This window comes from Stegodyphus dumicola, chromosome 6, assembly GCF_044657685.1.
Source record: "Stegodyphus dumicola isolate Sdum_Otavi_A_Nest chromosome 6, ASM4465768v1".
Taxonomy (NCBI): domain Eukaryota; kingdom Metazoa; phylum Arthropoda; class Arachnida; order Araneae; family Eresidae; genus Stegodyphus; species Stegodyphus dumicola.
Window position 1 is genome coordinate 3,737,255 of NC_140773.1, and position 21,583 is coordinate 3,758,837.

Genomic DNA, 21,583 nt, shown 5'->3' on the forward strand with positions numbered 1-21,583 from the left:
TAATAATTTAATTATACTTTCACCAAGATTTTGAGATGATGACAATAATTAAGACACAATAACACGCAGAAAAAATACTAATTCAGAAGTCAAACAACAAAAATCAGCGTTATATTTTCAAAATTTTGAAAGTTGCAAAATTTCAAAAAAAGAATTTTGAAAATATAACTCTGATTTTTGTTGTTTGACTTCTGAATTAGTATGGTGACAATAATTTAAAAAACAGACGTAGTTGAATATGAATGAGCATAGTTTCGAAAGTTGCAGAATATGAACTTTAATTTGGTATTTATTAATATTTCTTTTTATATCTTATTAATAACTTGATAACCTGGTATGTGCAAAAGAAAACGTGTATACGAGCCAGTTTCCCTTAGAAAGTCCTCCACGAAGGCATCCCTCCCTTCAGGCAGATAGCCCTCGTGTGCTTTGCCATAACTGAATAATCCAATCCTGTACAAAAGAAAGTTTATAATTTATACGGACTCCTTCATTGCACGGAAAGTATTTATTTATTTACCATCAGATGAGCAGCTGCACCGCCTTTAAGACATTCAGCTTTTACGCTCAACTGATGGAATCATCTACCAACTGTGTTGTTATGTAAAATACAATAAAATTTTAGAATTTTGATAATTACATAATAAAAATAAAATATCAATAAATAAATATATAAATAATACAATAAATAATAAACATAAATAGATACAATAAATAAAAGTTAAAAATTTAGAATAAGATGTGATGTAGCCGTTCCTCAATAGACACTAATGCCGGCTAGCTTTAAAAGGATTTATTAACAGAGCACACAGGAACGGTTACAAACAAAAGAAATATACATAAAAAATGAAACATTGAGAATAACATAACATAGTAAGCTATCATCATGGCGGCTGGAGGTCGATTGACGTTTTTTCATATCGCCACGAGATGGCGTTTAAATAAAATAGTTCGGTTACAGTCCATGACATGAATAAAATAGTTCAATTACACTTAAATAGGTCTGTTACAAAGATAAATACAATGGTGTTATATATGAAGTCAAATAAAGTATCAGAATTTTGAGAATTATATAATAAAAATTGAAGAAATTAAATATATAAAAACATAATACCTAAAGAAATATGAAAGTAAATGAAACGTAAATAGATAAGTAAATACTTAAGAAGATCATTACAAATTTTGAAAATGAACAACATAATGTATAAGAATAGTAGAGGCTGAGAATGTAAGATATGTAAAGAGTAAAGTATTTCATTATGGAGAATGAAGAGCAGTAATTGAATAAAAGTTGATGAGAAATAGTATTTGAATGAATTAGGATGACCTGAATGAAAAGTTCGTGGAAATTCTTGATAGAGAGTCATTCTTGAGTAAAAGACTTGACTAAAAATCTTGAGTTGAGAATTTATTAATATATTAAGGAGATGGAGTTAGAAAATATCCTTAAATTCTTGATCGAGCTTGAGAGATCTTGAAGGTTTAAATAAAGATAGTCTTGAGTGAAAGCATTAAAATGAGGTAGTAGAAAGAATGGCTTATTAAGTAAGGTAAATGAACAAAGAATAATGATTTCAAGTTCCTTTAAGATTATCGATGTTTGCGGAGATATAATTTATTATATTATGAAGATTATTTCTGAGAATATTACTTTTTAATAACTGTTGAAACCATAACTGAGCAGAAGTTAAATTGTATGCTTTAAGGTGATAATCTTTAGTAATGTTGCAGTGAAAGAGATAATGATCTATTGTGCCTTCATTACCACAGGTACAGAGATTTGTATGCTGAAGTCCGAATCTATGAAGGTATTTTGGAAATGGACCATGAGCTGTTAGGAAAAATGTAATTGAACGGTTGGTAGATATTAATGATCTTGAAGGTTTTGATATGAAAGTAAAAGTTCTTCTGCCGGTAGTTGCTTCCGTCCAGGTTTGCTTCCATAAGTGCATTAATTCTGTTTCTAATTTTGTTTTTAGTAATGATATTGGATATGGAATTGAGTAATTTGGAAGGGAAGAATTGTTTGCAGCCCCTTTTGCTAGTTCGTCTGCGAGCTCGTTACTACTATTACCGATGTGTGCTTTAATCCATTTGAAATGTGGTCTATTATTGTTTTGAAATTGAGAAAGTAGAAAATGGATTTCTTGTACAATAGGCGATCGACTGTGTCCAATTATAGCTTGAATACTAGATGCACTATCAGAGAGAATTAAGGATGGTAAAGAAAGTTCTTTTGCGAAGCATATGGCTTCTTTGATTGCAAAAAGTTCTGCTTGAAAAACTGAGTTGTTATTGTTTAAACGAATATTCCAGTTTTTGATATTTGATTTCCGGCTACTTGCGTTCACAATGAGAAGAAAATCATTTGCGTATGCTTGGATATGGGTATGATTAATATTGTCGTATAGTTTTAAAACTTCGTTTGCTATAAGATTCCAAAACGTAGGGCTTAAGCAAGATCCTTGAGGACAACCTTTTGATAATTTATAATTTATTACACCGGAATCTGAAGAATATTGTAGAGTTCTATTGCATAGGTAGTCTTTGATAATATGAAGGATATCCTGAGGGCATGATATTATTTCTAGAATTGTTATGATGTCTTTCCAGCGGATAGAATCGAAGGCTGCTTGAATATCTATCGAAATTATTATTGAATGAAGATTCTTTGATTCATTCATCTTTAAGACTTCTTGCATTTTTTGAAAAGCATGATCTGTTGATTTATTTGGTGTGAATCCATACTGATTTTCATGCATGATTTTATTCTTATTTAGATGATATAAAAGTCTTGAAAGGATTAGTTTTTCAAGGAGTTTGCCCAACGTGGGAAGAAGGCATATTGGTCTATAAGTAGAGGGTTTGTGGCTGGTTTATTTTTCTTGAGGAGCAAAACAACTTCTGCATTTTTTAATATATTAGGAAATGTTAAGTTATATCAGCAGGCGTTAATGAATGATATAATAATTTGTTGATAATTATAAAAAATAAGTTTTAAGATGATGTTGTCGATACCATCGGGACCTGGTGCTTTCCTGTTATTTAGTCTTTTGATGATATGTTCCAATTCATCGATCTTTGGAGGGATGATAACTGTTGGTGGATTAGGACGACGTGTAGAAGAACTGTTAGATGCTTCTGTATCTGTGTATGATTCGATCTATATTCATCTTGTGGGAATAGTTTTGATAAAATTTCTAACGCAGCTTGGGAAGAGGAAATTGATTCAGAGAAGCTGTACATTGATAATGAAGGAGGAGTGAAAATTTTATTGTGCGCTATTTTGAAGGCGGAGCCATAAATTTTGGAGGTAGAAGTGCAAAATGTTTTCCAACTATTAATTTTTGATATTCTGATATTTCTTTTATAATGCGCTCTTGCTTTTTGGAAAGCTATTTTATAGTGAGTTCACGGAAAGTATTAGAGACATGTTACTACTCCCCAGAATTCTGTAGTAGCTGAAGTTAAACTTAAATTTGAAGAACCGTGGATATGAGATTCTTTACCGCCGAGTTTCCGGGCATGTAGTTTTAAAACGTAATGAGCTGACTAAATCGCAATAGCTTATCGCTATGCAAAAGTCTCTGAGTACTAATAATAAAATAATTAATTTCTCCGTGATCGCACTGGTATAAATTATATATCCAGATATGCGTAGAGATATTAGCTATCCAATTAAACCTCTCCCTTTCCACCAAACCAACCACACGAGAGGACTTTCGGTTTGCTGCATATTTAGATTGCTGCCAAGCCGCACTGACACTATACATTTGCTGCCTTCTCCAAGATTCGAGCCCGGGCCCTTTGGCACGGCAATCAGAGACAGTAACCACTATACAGGTTGGGCGGCAATAAATATAGAGTTACAAAAGATTATTAGAAATCTGTTGAATGTGAAGTTATTTGTAATCTTTAAAAACTGTAACAATAGGGTTCATATTTGTAGCATCATGAACCAAAAATAATGTTTTACTTTCTTACAAATATGTATGATTGATTTTAATAGCTTTTTGTGCATACATTGACAATCGTCCATGCCTTCTCCGGGATTCGAACCCAGGCTCTTCGGTACAGTCAGCAACACTAGCCACAATGCAGGTTGGGTAGCTTACTCAGGTGTAAAAACTAATCATCAGTGCCGTTCATACCTGTGGAAACGGGTTTAAGCAGTAGCCAGTCAGTGAAGATATTGTTGCGCAGGTACGACTGCGCGGGCGACTCTGCGAAATCGTAGACCGAAACTCAGTTCACGTGTTCGTTGTGAGTGGTCGGTTCTTAACCACGTTGGCACCCATTCCATGCCTGAAATGTCTCTTGATGAACCTCTCTAGAGCAAGAAATCTGCTTAGTAACCAGTGGACTGCTTCGTCTGACCAGGCCAGCCTTATCCTCTCAGAGCAAGGAGCTCTGCGGCTGAAGGTCCAGCAGACTTCCTAATTCGATTCCTAGAATGAGTTCATCCAGAACATATTCTCTGACTTCAACAAACGAAAGATAAGTGAAAATGACTCTACTTGAATATGTAGTTTTACTTAATCTTAATTTAAAAGTAAATTGTGCTCAAAGTAGCTCTCAAGTAAATTGTTCTCAAAAATTTTCTTTCAATCGTTGCCTCGATCAAGGATAATCTTATTTTAGCACTTTACAGAGCAAGACGTCCTTTAACTTAATTATTTTGTATTGTAAGAATATATTAAGTTTAAAAATGAGAACAAGATGTTCATTTTTAGTCTGAGAGACTGACTTCAGGAAACGTTAGCGTGTTTTCTCTTAAATGAATCAGCAAATTTGTTAATCTTTTAAAGAATTTTATTTAACATATATGATTTGAAATGGTTCTCAGAAAATTCACTTAAACTGATTGTAAATGCAAGTTTTTATGAAATGTGTGTTAAAACAAAGTATTTTTGTGATACTAATACATGTGTAAGAGTCCAGCTAATAGTAGAAATTAAGTTAAAAATAAAAACTAGTTTGAGAACGCATGAAGTTAAAATTAGGCTTCGTAATTGCCAGAATATATTCAGTTTAAAAATGAGAACGAGATATTCCGTTTTAGTCCAAGAAACAGAGCTAAAACTTTGGAGTGCTTCTAATTAAATGAAGCAAATTCGTTATTCTTTAAATGAATGAAATTTATTGAATGTAAACCATTTAAAATTGTTTACCGGAAATTCGATTAAAGTGATTGTAAATGTAAAAGGTTTTGTGGAACATGTGTTTAAGTATTTTTGCGATGCTAGTAAAAACAGAAATATGGTTGTATGTGTGAAAGAGTTAAAAGTCAAGTTAACAGAATTTAAGTTAAAAATAAAAGCTAGCTTCAGATTGAATGAAATTTAAAGTTAGTTTTTTGTAATTATCAAAATTAATTAAGTTTAAAAATGAGAACGATTTGTTCATCTGAGAGGCTGAGTTTAGGAAACTTTGGAGTGCTTCCAATTAAGTGAAGCAAATTCGTTACTCTTTATTTTATTATAAAAGAATTTTATTGAATGTAAACAATTTAAAATTGTTTTCAGGAAATTCAGTTAAAGTTATTGTAAACCTAAAAGTATTTTTGTAACTGCTTGTAAAACAGGAATGAGTGTGTATGTATGAAAGTCAAGCTAGTAGTAGATTTTACGTAAAAAACGAAAATTACTTTGAGAAAGCCATGACATTTTAAGGTAGGCTTACCAGCGAATGCTAAGTTAATTTTTCACTTAGTGCCTGAGGGCTGAGAATTGAATGTAGGGTGTATTTTTGAGGTGTGGTATGTGAAAATTCTAACATGCAGGTTGTTTGAAGCAGCAACTCTTTATATGAACACATGCTGTTCAGTAGAAAACAGTTTGCTTCAGCAAGACCTCGCAGGGGGGGGGGGGAGATTTCAAAGTTGGAAAGAAAGTGGTGATTAAACCCATATGATGTCAAATGAAAGTACACTGAAACCTGTTTTTGTGCGGTCTTTGTTTGTGCGATTTTTTTATTTGTGCAATTTTTTGCCCGGTATATAAAAATTTCAGTCAAATTGGAACGTAATTGACGAAGTTACCAATTAAAAAAATAGTAAGTTTGATCGGCCATTTAGTTTGTTTCGACTTGCCATGGCATAGTGGTAAAGGGGGTCGCGGACTGCGATACCGAAGGTCCCGGTTTGGAATCCCGGAGAAGGCATGAGTGTAAAAATTCTGTTCCTTTATAGGAGGTAACGGTACCCACCTATTAGGTGCGTTATTATAATCTTTATTTAATAATTAAAATTTTTATTTTAAATTGTTAAAGTGAGTTTTTTTCCTATGTTGATATTCTTTACCGAACTTGCTACAAATGCCGATAGTTTAGGAATCTTTCTAAGAAAGGAGGCGCTCACGCATGCTAAGTAACTTCTAGATGTTCATCCTTAAAAACCCTACTTATCGCCACAAGTCATGTTTACATCCACCTGTTGCTTTGCCAACTGGCCAACTTTGCCAACAACACTGGGAGAAATTGAATCTATTCATTTTCTCATCCCCTCTACGCGCTTTTGAACAAGATGCGTGTGAAGGTATGAGACAGACCCCGGGTGTAACTTCACCCGTAGTTTGTAAAAAACAATGTATTAATTCATGAGGAATTTGGCAAAGCACAATTTCATGTCTACTTGCACAATTGGCACACAATTGTTATAAATGTTAGGAAATCAAATAACATTCTTATCTGTAATTAAAAATAATAAGAAATGTTACAAAATTTGTATAGGCGTTTGCCCGGAAGTACTATTAATTTCGTTTTGGCATTTTGCGTCGAAAACTTTAAATGTCCGTTTCACTTTTCAAATTGTTGCCACCCAATTTTATCGCCCTGTGTTATATTTAAAGAAATTAAATGATAAAGTATCTGCAGAAATGTATGTAAGTTTCTCGCATTGTGATAAAACGACTGTACCTAGAGCCATCCAATTCTAAATAACGTAATCTTCTCGAATATGGGCATCTGGAAGCCCTAATTTGGAATTTGTTTTATTATCGATTTCATATTTTGTATCACTTTAACGAATTTTTGATTAACAAACTCAACGATTTAAAAACGAGCAGTGGCAACACTATGCGAAAACAATATCTTCAACGCGCGAGACTTTGTATCGGAAATTCTAAAGATATGCTCTTTTTTTAATTATTTAGCGATATTACTGTTAAATTGAATTTTATGGTTTAAGTGCGAAAAACATGTTTAATAAATAAAGGTAACACATGAATCATTAAGAAAACGCCCCTTTGGGCGTAATATAAAATCTTAAAGGTTTCAGTTTTTATTATTTTATTGTTTTAATATATTGTAAATGTTGACTAAAACTGTTCCAATTGCTTGTGTAACTATGTGCTTTTATTTGTATTTAAAGAACTTTTAGCAGTAACTTTTGTCATCAGGTTATCAACACCTGTTAGATTTTATGTGCGGGACAGTTACGCTATATTTCATTTAATCCTCATCAGTAATTATTCGAACCATACACTATTTCGTAATAATCGATCAGTTTCGAAGGGGTTGGACTCCGAGTCCTCCAGTGCTAACACCACTTCTGAGATCTGAATTAATATTCTTCTGAATCTGATCTTCTGAGATCTAAAAATCAATATTTTATTGCATTTAAACTCCAGTGCTAACACAATACAAATTGGATGCAATTTCCTGTGTGTTTATTTTAGTCAAGAAAGTCAGCAGGGTGGCATCTTAAAATATATTGATTCCCAGTGGTGTTTTTTTATTACGGCAAAGCACTCTAGCGCTTTGCCGTAACTCTGGCTAAGGGAAGGGATGCTTTCGAGGAGGACTTTCTAAGGGAAACTGGCTCCGTATACACATTACAGATGGGGAAAACACGCATGCAGCAAGTCCGTTCGCCTAGAATCGAGTCTAGGTCGGAACTCCCAGTATTCAGCGACTTAACCGCTCGGCCACTGATAGACCTTGTTGACCCTCAACAAAAGCATAGTAGGGTGAGATAAATATCAAACAACTCGCAAATTTCTCTTTTGGGAAAATTAAAGAAGAGCAAAGCATTTGAGACTCTTGCATTGACAGTTCGTTTTTAACTTATCTAAAAGAATTATGTAAAAATTATATTATAGAAGGTTATTAAATACCTTCGACAGGCCACGAAGGCCAAAGTAATTGAATCGTACTTTTGAATTGCTTCGTTTGCAGTTTGATGGTGCTACGAATTTTTAAGAGCACATCCAAAAGCAAATTTAACAAACATCATAACTAAATTCAGTCCCATAATGACTAATGGGGTGTGCATCAAATCTTTAAATACACTATTAAGCTTATGAGTAAGTAATTGTGCTAGCACAATCACAAAGAATTACAAGCTATTGTGACAATGGATTCTTTATTAAGAAGAAAGGAATATACCTCAGCTCGAGAAGAACCAAATAAGTTGAAAACTCCAGAAATATTTAAAAGGAATTGAGAATTAAAATGTAATTCAGAATTGCAATTTTACTGTTATCTACAATATGTCTTCAAAAATGTTAACTGCCAAATCTTCGAAACTACAGGAAAAGAAATCGGATGCGGAAACCACATGGCTTTCTTATACAGAATATTAAATTATAAGCAGTTTTTTCTGCATTTCATTTAAACTTACTTCTTCGAGTTATACATTTTTTATAAAAAATATATGTTATTGGAATTTAGCAAATATTCTAGAAAATGCTAATCCATTGGAAAAAATCTTTTCCATGATAAAGTAAATTTTTAAAAACGTCAGAAAAAATAGCAGTTAAAATTAATAACAAAACAAGAAGAATAAATCTTCAATCATATCAATATTTTTAATGTACAGCATTTAGAAACAACTTAGTAAAATACATATGAAAATTAAATAATGTGCAAGAAACTAAAACTGGTAAATTTGAGAACGAACATCCTCAGAATGTTTGACAACTGAAGTCCTCCGGACAATGCAGTATGAATGTCCTCAGGATGTGAAATTGGTGAAGTCGTCAGGACATCCGAGAATCAACATCTTCAGGACATCCTCTCATATCCCAGGACATAGCGACTTAAATAAGACATCCTCAGGATGTTAAATTACGATGTCCTCAGGACATCTGAGAATCAACATACTCAGGACATCCTAATTATGTCCCGGGATATTTCGACTTAAATAGGACATCCTGAGGATGTTTTGTGTTACGGGGGTATATTTCTGATTCAATTAAATCGGTTTTAACTTCGCGGCGAGGCAGAAATACAAAAAAAAAAAAAAAAAAAAATTCTTTAGAAACTCAAAGATAGACAAAAACATAAAACGCCAATTCATTTAAAACAAAAAAAAATTTACAATTAAAATTAGAGTTCAGTTTCTACACAAAAACAAGCAATTCGGCCAGCAGGCAGATTTTCGGTGCAGAAAACTAAGTTTCCTTTTGGTCCCACTCGACAAAAAGACAGTGAAGGTGCAGAAAGATTTAATTCTGGTTGCAATTTGATTTAATTCTGGTTTAATTAATCTAATAGGTGCAGAAAGATTCTGCTAAGTTTCAAATGTAAACAAATATGGCTGCTATGTTAATCAAAAATCAGGCGTAGCTGCACTTAAACAATTTTTAAGTTGTTGATGATTCTACAACGATGGCATGCAGAGTACATAAAAGGCATAAAAACCTTAACCGAATGATAAGAACAGCATAACCATTTTCCATGATTAAGTAAATATTCGCGATTTACTATCATATAAGAATAAACGGAGCTCAGGGAGCCGAGTAACAGTGTACAACTACTCGTTTTTGAGTTATGCGAGATACATACATACAAACGAACGTACAGACGCCACGAAAAAAATTCTGATCTGAATCTATTTTGGATCAACTTTATAATTGGTTTGAGGAAAAAAAAAGCCCTTTGTGTCTTTACGTAGAGATGTCACGCAAAAACATAGTTAAATTGCATTCGATAGCGGTCAAAATTGATATTTTCGTTGAAATATGATACCCGGAATTTTTTGTACTTCCTTTACTTCGTACAAGGAAGTAACATTCAGTGGCGGTTAGAATATTAAACAAAACATTGCTATATTGATAAATAATAGTAAATGGGAATCAGAGTTCTTTGAAAATTAAACTGAAGCAAATTTTCTATTTCTGTAATATTATTATTGTGAATTATTTAAACCAGCGGTTCTCAACCTTTCGACTAACAAGTACCATGTAAATAAATACTGAAAAACGTAAGTACCACCGCTACATTTTACAATGATTTTTTTCAGTTTCTCAACAGAAATATTAAAAATGAATATATTTTGCCATTTGCACAACCTATTGGCTGTTTGTATTAAATATGCATATATAAAAAATATATTAGGTTAAAAATGGGTTACAATTTTTACTATCAAAATTTAAGTTGTAATACTTTAATTCTAAAATTGAGTGCGAAATTTGGGTCCGTTTAAGGAAGACAAATTTCCTTGTGTCTGGTCTTACTTCACTTAGTTTTAACAGGAAATTAGGATCCACTTTTAATTTTGTTTCGCATTTAATTTTTAAATATAACATGGATGAAAATCATTGTTCACACAAATAGGTTTGTGCAAAAAGGGAATAAAAAATTAATAGCTTTATTTGAATTGCCTTTAAAGTTATTTTTCGGTTCAGATAAAAGTTAACCAGTGCATTATTTTTGAAATCTTCAGTTAGAGTTCGATCACAGGAAACTTCTATCAATTTTTCTTTTTCTTCACGAGATTTTTGAATTTAATAGTTTAAAATACTTTTTTTTTGCGTACCATCTATGTTTCTCTTGCGTACCACCGGTTAGAGCACCTGATTTAAACTATTAAAAATTTTGATTAATTAATGAATGCTGCCTTCTTTACTGGCAAATAAGGAAATAAATTAGAACTTATTTTGGTTTTAATAATCTTGATAGCTCAATAAATCTTGAAGTGTAAAATAAAAAAAATGGGAGAAGAAAAAATTTTAGAAGAAAAAAATTAGGTTTGGGAAGAAAAATGAAAAGGAAATTTAAAGTTATTTTCAATGGAAAAGATAAAAGTAAAGTTCTATTTGTGAAAAAAACAAAAGAAAAAAATTGAACTTGCGAAAAAAAATCTTAACTTTTGCAAAATAAATAAATTGTAAATTTAAAAACTCTTCTTACTTCCTTGTACGAAGTAAAAAGGAAGTGAAGGAAATTCCGGGTAATCGCGAAAATTTTCAGGCAGCATATTTCAACGAAAATATCCCATTTTGACCTCTTTCAAATGCAATTTAACGATGTATTTCCGTGATATCTGTATGTAAGGACAGAATAAAACACTCCAAAAAAATTATAAAACTGCTTTAAAACCTCCAAAAAAATTATAAAACTGCTTTAAAATGAATTCTGAAGAGAATTTTTCGTGTCGTCTCTACAAACGTATGTACGTATCTCGCATAACTCAAAATCGAGTAGGCTCAGAACGTTGAAATTTTGTATATAGGACTGCTATAACATGTAGATGTTCATCTCGTATTTTGGTTGCAATCGGCCTCTCCAAACGTATATAAATATATTTATATATATGTCCACTCTGTTACCCGGCTCATTGATCTCAGTTTCTTTACTCTTATATGTTTGTAAATTGTACATTTTTTGCTTTAAAAATGATTGAATTATGTTGTTCTTATCTTCCGGTTAAGGTTTTTATGCCTTTAGTAAATCTGTATACAATATTTTTAGAATTATCAACAATTTTAAAATTGTTTAAGTGCCGCTAAGCCTAATAATGTTTTTGATGGCGGCTATTGCTCTTGTTTACATTTGAAACAGCAAGATAGCGGATTTGTTGCCAATGTAGAGAAACTTAGCTTCGCAACAACAAAGATAACGCCTTCATTTATTATTGCCAATTAAATCATACTTAATCCATTTTGGAATTTTTTCGAGGAAATAAGTGTTTAAGATTTACTTCGTAATTTTTAATACAGATATTTTGAGTTTTTATGTATGTTTGCCTTGTCGCGAAGTGAAAACTGAATTAATTGAATGAGAAATAGTCAATCGTCTGTGAAAAACTGTTTCTTTTTTGTTTTCTTTGCTTAATTTCTTTTATACATAGTTCTAGCTTTATTGTAGTATTTGAATAGAACATGTGGGAACGATTAGATAATTCTTTAAATGATATAAATTTTGTGCATTCTTAGTTATAATATGAACGAAATATAATACTGTTAAATAAACCTAGCGCCAGAGTGTCGCTATGGTAAACAAAGTGAATTTTAAAGAATGCATTTATTCTATTGTGGTTTATGCGCTGTCGGCGAAGTAGGTTTAATTCAATCTAATAAGTTTAAATGAAATGCAAGAAAAAATGCGCATAATTTAATATTCCGTACAAGGAAGTCATCACGTACAAGGAAGTACACATCAGATTTTTTTTTAAAACAAAAAGCGAAGATAAAAAGTTAAACTTCAAAAATAACTTTAATTTTTGTCATTAAAGTAAAAATGTGAAAAGGAAAAAATATGTAAAATTTTAAAAATGAAAAGAATGTAAGAAATAAGTTTACTTATGAGTTTTAGATAACAAAAACACATTTACTTCGAATAAAACTGTATGTACGAACCGAAACTGCCACGGATATATCACAGATATATTTAGTTAGCACAGGTACAAACATATTACACTACGCTTTCTTCTATATCGCTCTCTTTCACTGTCTGAAGTGGCCCGACAGTTGATTCTTGTCTTTTGAGCTCAGAAACTTGAGCATGCAAACTTGTGGTAAAAAAGGTTTGTTAACCATTCCTTCAAAGACTCCTTTGAGAGGTCAAACTTGTCTGCAGACCACGACCTCTTCCATTAAGGATTTTTTTCTTTTTTTTTTTTTTTCTTTTTTTTAAATTTTCTCAAGTTTTCAACCTGCTTCCTCTTTGCATAAATAAGACGTTTGTACGCATCGTCTGCAGCTGTCAGTGATGCTACTTTGATATTAGGTTTGTAATTACTAGAAAGTCTTCTTGGTGCTTCAGAAGAGTCAAAACCATTCATCTGAACTCTCCAGGATGTCTGGGTTTGAATCATCAAAGGCCATATTAAAACCCCATTCATTCCCATCCCATGGTTCTGACTGCGAAGCGTCGCGTGTTGCAACGACAGCCGATGGATTTAGACGTTTTGGTATGCGGGGACTGTCTTGTGATATCCAAAGAAATACGATTTTCCAGGAACAGAGTCGTTAGGTAAAGGTACGCCGTCGTCTACAGAGCGGTAGATTTGAGCTGGAGTCGTCCGATGGGAGAATTCTGTTTTGGGACTTTGTCTTCTATTTTCTGATTCACGTATATTGAAAAGCGGAGGTGGAACTATCATTCCGCGAGCTACGTTCCGTCTCTTACCAGATGATGGATCGTGGCTAATTAGCCAATAGGTCTTCATTTCCGCTTTGCCCTGAAAATGAAATTTATTTTAAAGAAAATTTAATTTAAAGATAAAACACAAAGAATGCTACGAGAACTCGGAATGTAACGAACTAATAAATAAAATAGAATAAATTTTACATAAGAATTGAAAAAAAAAAAAAATCTGAAAGGTTTCGGATTTTAAATTACGTTGAAAGGGGCGTTTTTCTAATATTTTGTGTTACCTTTATTTATCATGTTCTTCGCACTTAAATCATAAAATTCAGTTCAACAGCAATATCGCAAAATAATTTTAAAATGAGCATATCTTTAGAATTTTCGATACACAGTCTCGCGCGTTGAAGATAAAAATGTTCTTTTTGTACAACGATGCCATTGCTCGCTTTGAAACCCTCGAGTTTGTTAATCAAAAATATTTTGTAAAAAAACGTTTTACAAAATATGAAGTCGATAATAAAACAAATTCCAAATTTGGACTTCCACATGCCCATATTCGTTGGAGGATTACGTTATTCAAAATTGGACGGCTCTAGGTAACGTTGTTTATCACAATGCGAGAAATGCATTATTTAATTTCTTTAAGTATAATACAGGGCTCTAATATTTCGTGGCAAGAATTTAAAAAGTGAAACAGCGCTTTTAGTGAATCGACACAAAATGCCGAAAAGAAATTAATAATCCTTCTGTGCAAATTCTTCCTTTGGACTAATAATAAATCAGTTTCTATAATTGACTTGATTATCTTAGAACAGTAGACTGCGGTTCATATTATCGAGGTTAATGATATAATTCGGATGTTGTTATAGAATCGCCCAAGTCCTGCTCGTTAACACAGAAAATACTTCGTTTGTTGTGATCAACAGGTCGGTGACCGTGATCAAAGTGTGGAATATATTTTTTAAATTGAAATAAAATCGCTAAAAATATGAGCAAACAGATTATAAAATTTGTCAAGTGCCAGAAAAATGTCGCTTAGGAAGCGGTCAATCATTTAAGATTGGGCCAAAACAAAAAATCTGAGTTTGATATAGATTTTCAATTTGTTCTGCGATGTTTCTATCTGACTTTTTAAAGTATTTTAATCGGGCACGAGAAAGTTATGATAATGTCTGTTTTCTCGATTTCTGGAAAGCAAAAGAGTAAAATTACGTTTACAGCTAATACAGTAGTCAATTACAATTTCCGACGTAGCTTTCTTTAAAAATATGTTTCGTTCTGCATTGCACTGGAATGTAAACCAATTTAATTAGAATTCTACTAAAAACATCTAACTAAATACAAAATCTGTAACAATACACTTACGCCAAACTAAGATTGCATTTTCTGCCTAATTTTACATTGGCATGTTCTATTCAAGTGAGGAATGCTCTCTGAATATTAAGAGAACGTTTACTGTCACGGGATACGGAATCGGTCAAGTGATTTCAAGAAATATTATGCGCCGTTCATAAATAAACTTTTGCATTAAACTTTGAAAATACGATTAAATACATTATGAACGGTTCCGAAGCAAACTTCTGCATTTCCTAATTAAAATTCTTTGAAACTTCCTGTTTACATGTTTCTTGTTTAATCTAATTAAATTAGCTTATTTTAGTGCTATTTTGAAGCTCATTTTAATGTTAGTAAAATAGGGTGGACAAACATTACTGCATTGCAATTGTAATAATTTATTTTATTAAGAACTTTATTGGAATAGCAGACGATGCTTTATACAGTAAAAACTTAACAGCAAAGTACATTTTCTCAAGGTATACGAATTATGTAGTTAGTTATAAAAATTTCTTCAGAGGTTCATAAAATTTAACGAAAAAACTATCAAAGACTTTGGGATGATTCGGCCGATTTCACTACACGAAGTCACGTTTGCACTACGCACAATGACCCACGATATGACTCAGAAAACTCCTGCTGAATTAATTTTAGGAAGAAAGTCTATAGACCTTTTTTTACTTCCTTGTACGAAGTAAAAAGGAAGTATTGTAATCGCGAAAAGTTTCAGGCAGCATATTTCAACGAAAATATCCATTTTGACCACTATCGAATGCAATTTAACGATGTTTTTGCGTGACATCTGTTCGTAAGGACAGAATAAAAGACTCTTTTCCTTCAAAAAAATTATAAAACTGCTTTAAAATGAATTCTGAAGAGAATTTTTCGTGGCGTCTCTACAAACGTATGTACGTATCTCGCATAACTCAAAAATGAGTAGCCTCAGAAAGTTGAAATTTTGTATATAGGACTGCTATAACATGTAGATGTGCACCTCGTATTTTGGTTGCAATCGGCCGCACCAAACGTATATAAATATATTTATATATATATATATATCCACTCTATTACCTGGCTCAGTGATCTCAGTTTCTTTACTCTTATATGTTTGTAAATTGTACATTTTTTGATTTAAAAATGATTGAATTATGTTGTTTTTATCTTCCGGTTAAGGATTTTATGCCTTTAGTAAATTTGTGTGCAATATTTTTAGAATTATGAGCAATTTTAAAGTTGTTTAATTGCCGGTAAGCCTGTTTTTAATGGCTGCCATTGATGTTTATATTTGAAACGGGAGACTAGTGGATTTGTTGCCAATCTAGAGAAACTTAGTTTCGCAACAACAAAGATAGCGCATTCATTTATTATTGCCAATTAAATCATGCTTAATTCTTTCTGGAATTTTTTCGAGGAAATAAGCGTTTGAGATTTACTTCGTAATTTTTAATATAGATATTTTGAGTTTTTATGTATTTTTGCCTTCTCGCGAAGTGAGAACTGAATTAATTAAATGAGAAATATTCAATCGTCTGTGGAAAACTGTTTTTTTTTGTTTTGTTTGCTTAATTTCTTTTATACATAGTTCTAGCTTTATTATAGTATTTGAATAGAACATGTGGCAACGATTAGATAATTCTTTAAATGATATACATTATGTGCATTCTGAGTTATAATATGAATGAAATATAATTCTGTTAAGTAAACCTAGCGCCAGAGTGTCGCTATGGTAAACAAAGTGAATTTTAAAGAATGCATTTGTTCTATTGTGGTTTATGCGCTGTCGGCGAAGTAGGTTTAATTCAATCTAATAAGTTTAAATAAAATACGTATAATTTAATATTCCGTACAAGGAAGTCATGTGGTGTACACATCAGATTTCTTATATCATAAAAACTTAAAACAATTTTCATTAAAAATTGTAAAATACAAAAAAAAAAAAAAAAAAAAAAAAAAGTAAAATACCAAAATGCAATTAAAAAAACGGTTTGAAAAAACAATTTTTACAATTAAAATTATAGTAGCTAAGCAAAAATAAGCCACCACACATGAAGATAAATTTTTCGTTGCACAAAACTGAAAGTTTACTTTGGTCCCAGCTGGAAGAAAGGCACCCAATTTGGTGTGCAAACTGACTTAACTAACTATTCTACTAAGAGTTTCAAATGTAAACAAATGGTCGCTTTATTAGTTCTCCAAGTTTTAGTTTGTTGATAATTCTACAACAATTGCGTTCAGATTAACTAAAGGCATAAAAACCTTAACTTGAAGTTATTCATTTTTAAAACAAAAAATGCGATACACTATTTTTCGTGCAAAAGTGTGCCTGCTCCCGAGTTTCACATGTCAGATATCAAAAATGAATCCATTAAATCTTCTGATTTCGTAGGAAGTAAGTAAAAGTACAATTATGATAAAAGGGGAAGGGAAGGAAATTTTAAAATTGAGACAGAACGTAGTAAAAAGTAAGTATCGTATTAGCAAAAAATTTCAGGCATCATATTTCAACGCAAATATCCATTTTCACCGCTATCGAATCCAATTTAACGATGTTTCTGCGTGACATCTGTACGTAAGGAGTCTCCCCCCAAAATTTAAAAACTTATTTAAAATGAGTTCTGAAGAGAATTTTTCGTTGCGTCTGTGCGAACGTATGTACGTACGTATCTCGCATAACTCAGAAACGAGTAGCCTCAGAACGTTAAAATTTTGTATATAGGACTGCTATAAAATGTAGATGTGCACCTCGTATTTTGGTTGCAATCGGCTGCACCAAAAGTATATAAATATATGTATATATATATATCCACTCTGTTACTCGGCTCAGTGATCTCGGTTTCTTTATTCTTACATGTTTGTAAATTGTGCATTTTTTGCTTTAAAATATCGCTGTTGTTTTAAAAACAGATGTTCGATTTAAAAAATCGTTGTCGCAAAAACTGTTTTAAAATTTTTTGCTTTAGTAAATCTGTATACAATATTTTTAGAATTATCAACAATTTAAAAGGTGTTTAAGTGTCGCTAAGCCTAAAAATTTTTTTCATGGCGGCCATTGCTTGTTTACATTTGAAAGAGCAGAATAGTAGATTTGTTGCCAATCTAGAGAAAGTAAGCTTTGCAATAACGCCTTCTTTTACTATTGCGAATTAAATCATGTTCATTCTGGAAATCATGAAATCATTCATGAAATCATTCTGGAATTTATTCGAGGAAATAAGTGTTTAAGATTTACTTCAGAATTTTCAATACAGGCATCTTGAGTTTTAATGTATTTTTGCCTTGTCGCGAAGTGAGAACTGAATTAATTGAATAAGAAATACTCGATCGTCTGTGAAAAGTTGTTTCTTTTTTGTTGTTGTTCTTTGCTTAATTTCTTTTATACATCGTTTTAGATTTATTATAGTATTTGAATGGGGCAACGATTAGATAATTCTTAAGATGATATAAATTTTGTGTATTCTGAGTTAAAAAATGAAAGAAATGTAACGCTGTTAAGTGAACCTACGGCCAGAGTGTCGCTATGGTAAACAAATATAGTGAATTTTAAAGAGTGCATTTATTCTGTTGTGGTTCACGCGATATCGACAAAGTAGATTTAATTCAATCCAATAATTTTAAATGAAATGCAAGAAAAAATGGGTATAATTTAATATTCTGTACAGGGAAGTCATGTGATGTCACAACAGATATTTTTATTTAATACATTAAGTGTCAAAATTTATCGTTTAATCTTAGAAAATCGTTTCAATATTAGGTATCAAAAATATTGAATCAATTAAAATAATTACTGTGTAATCGACATATTATACATACAACAATTAGAACAAAACAATTAGAAGTTAAAAAAAGCTTTTTGTGTAGTTTTTAACCGTTTATGAGACATATTAGATCTTCCGCGTGATGTTTATTATATCATCTGGCCCACCAGCGGCCGAGCGGTAAAGTCGCTGAACACTGGTAGTTCGGTTCGCGGTTCGAGCCCCGCGAACGGGCTGGCTGCATGGGTGTTTTCGTGGTTTTCCTCATGTGTAACGTGTATACGAGCCAGTTTCCCTTAGAAAGTCCTCCACGAAGGCACCCCCCTTTAGGCAGATAACACACTGCTTTGCCGTAATTAAATACACCACTTATTATATCATCTGTAATATACATTGTATATATACATTGTAACATCCACATATTATACACATTGTAATATCTGTAATAATTTCTCACACACTCTCACACGCTCTCACACGCTCTCACACGCTCTCACACGCTCTCACACACTCTCACACACTCTCACACACTCTCACACACTCTCACACTCTCACACTCTCACACACACACTCACACACACTCACACACACTCTCACACATTCTCACACACTCTCACACACTCTCACACACACCCTCACACCCTCACACACACTCACACTCACACACACACACCCTCACACACTCACACCCTCACCCTCACACACACATACTCACACACTCATCCTCACACACACATCCTCACACACACATCCTCACACACACATCCTCACACACACTCACACACACTCACACACTCTCACACGCACTCAATCACACTCACACACTCAAACACACACTCCCACACACACACCCTCACACACTCTCACACACACACTCACACATACTCACACATACTCACACACTCTCACACTCTCTCACATTCTCACACTCTCATTCTCACACACCCACACACACACACAATCTCACACACACTCTCACACTCTCTCGCACACTCACACACTCTCACAAACTCACACACTCTCACAAACTCACACACACACACTCACACACACACACCCTCACACATACACCCTCACACACACACTCTCTCACCCACCCACCCTCACACACACCATCACACACTCTCACACACACACTAACACACACTCTCACACACCCTCACACCCTCACACAAACTCTCACACACCCTCACTCACTCTCACACACTCAGACACTCTCAAACACTCTCACACACACACCCTCACTCAAAATCACACACTCTCACACACACTCACTCACACTCACAAACTCTCAGACACCCTCACACACACACCCGCACACACACACCCGCACCCACACTCCCTCACCCACACACCCTCACACACACACCCTCACTCACACACTCACACACTCACACACTCTCACACACACTCACACACACTCACACACCCTCACACTCACAACCTCTCACACACCCTCACACCCTCTCACACACACTCACACACCCTCACACACACCCCCTCACTCAAACTCTCACACACTCATACACCCCCACTCACACCCCCCCCACACACACACTCACACACACACTCTCACACTTTCTCACACTCTCACACACCCTCAAACACACACCCTCACACACACACACTCTCACACATACACCCTCACACACACACTCTCACCCACCCACCCTCACACACACCATCACACACTCTCACACACACAGTCACACACACACTCTCACACACCCTCACTCAAACTCTCAGATACACTCACACACTCTCACACACACTCACACACACTCACAGACACTCACACACTCTCAAACACTCTCACACACACCCTCACACACACTCCCTCACCCACACTCCCTCACCCACACACCCTCACCCACACACCCTCACTCACACACCCTCACTCAAAATCACACACTCACACACACACACACTCACAACTCACACACACCCTCACACACACACCCCCTCACACACACTCCCTCACCCACACTCCCTCACCCACACACCCTCACTCACACACTCACACAAACTCACACACTCTCACACACACACACTCACACACCCTCACACTCACAACCTCTCACACACACCCTCACACCCTCTCACACACACTCACAGACACTCACACACTCTCAAACACTCTCACACACACCCTCACACACACCCTCACACACACTCCCTCACCCACACTCCCTCACCCACACACCCTCACCCACACACCCTCACTCAAAATCACTCACTCTCACACACACACACACACACACTCACAACTCACACACACCCCCTCACACACACACCCCCTCACACACACTCCCTCACCCACACTCCCTCACCCACACACCCTCACTCACACACCGTCACACTCACAACCTCTCACACACACTCACACGCACCCTCACACAACACCCTCACACACACCCCCTCACTCAAACTCTCACACACTCTCACACACCCTCACTCAAACTCTCACACACACACACACACCCACTCACACCCCCCCACACACACCCACACACAAACACACACTCACACACACAGTCTCACACTTTATCACACACACTCACACACTCTCACACACCCTCACACGCACACCCTCACACATACACCCTCACACATACCCTCACCCACACACCCTTACACACTCACACACACCCTCACTCACACACTCACACACACTCACACACACTTCAACTCTCGCACACACTCTCACACACACACACTCTCACACACACACACTCCCTCACCCACACACCCTCACCCACACACTCTCACACAACCTCACACACTCTCACACACAATCACACTCTCACACACACACCCTCACACAACACCCTCACACACACTCCCTCACCCACACACCCACACACCCTCACCCACACTCCCTCACCCACACACCCACACACCCTCACACACACACCCTCAATCACACACTCTCACACACACTCACACACCCTCACATTCACACACTCTCACACACCCTCACACACACTCTCACACACATTCACACATACACCCTCACCCAAACTCTCCGACAAACTCACACACTCTCACACACCCTCACACACACAACCTCACACACACACCCTCACTCAAACTCTCACACTCTCACACACCCTCACACACTCAGAAACTCACACACTCTCTCACACCCTCACACATCCTCACACACACATCCTCACACA

The 21,583-nt window shown here is 34.7% G+C and overlaps 1 protein-coding gene across 9 annotated transcripts in view; it reads right to left on the reverse strand.

Annotated features, from left to right (window-relative positions):
- Positions 1 to 200: 200 nt before the first annotated feature.
- Positions 201 to 21,583, reverse strand: part of LOC146996649 (transcription factor unc-3-like) — a 96,843-nt gene continuing 75,460 nt past the window's right edge. For 7 of the 9 annotated variants that reach the window (XR_015041557.1, XR_015041556.1, XR_015041555.1 and 4 more), the window contains exon 3: positions 12,519 to 13,405. Coding sequence is in view for 4 of the 9 variants with exons in the window: in XM_085818004.1 (XP_085674130.1) it covers positions 13,390 to 13,405 (16 nt within the window). In the remaining 5 variants the exon portion in view is untranslated. Of the gene's footprint in view, positions 454 to 12,518; positions 13,406 to 21,583 lie in introns of those variants that run through there. The other 2 variants (XM_085818002.1, XM_085818003.1) reach the window with 2 other exon arrangements.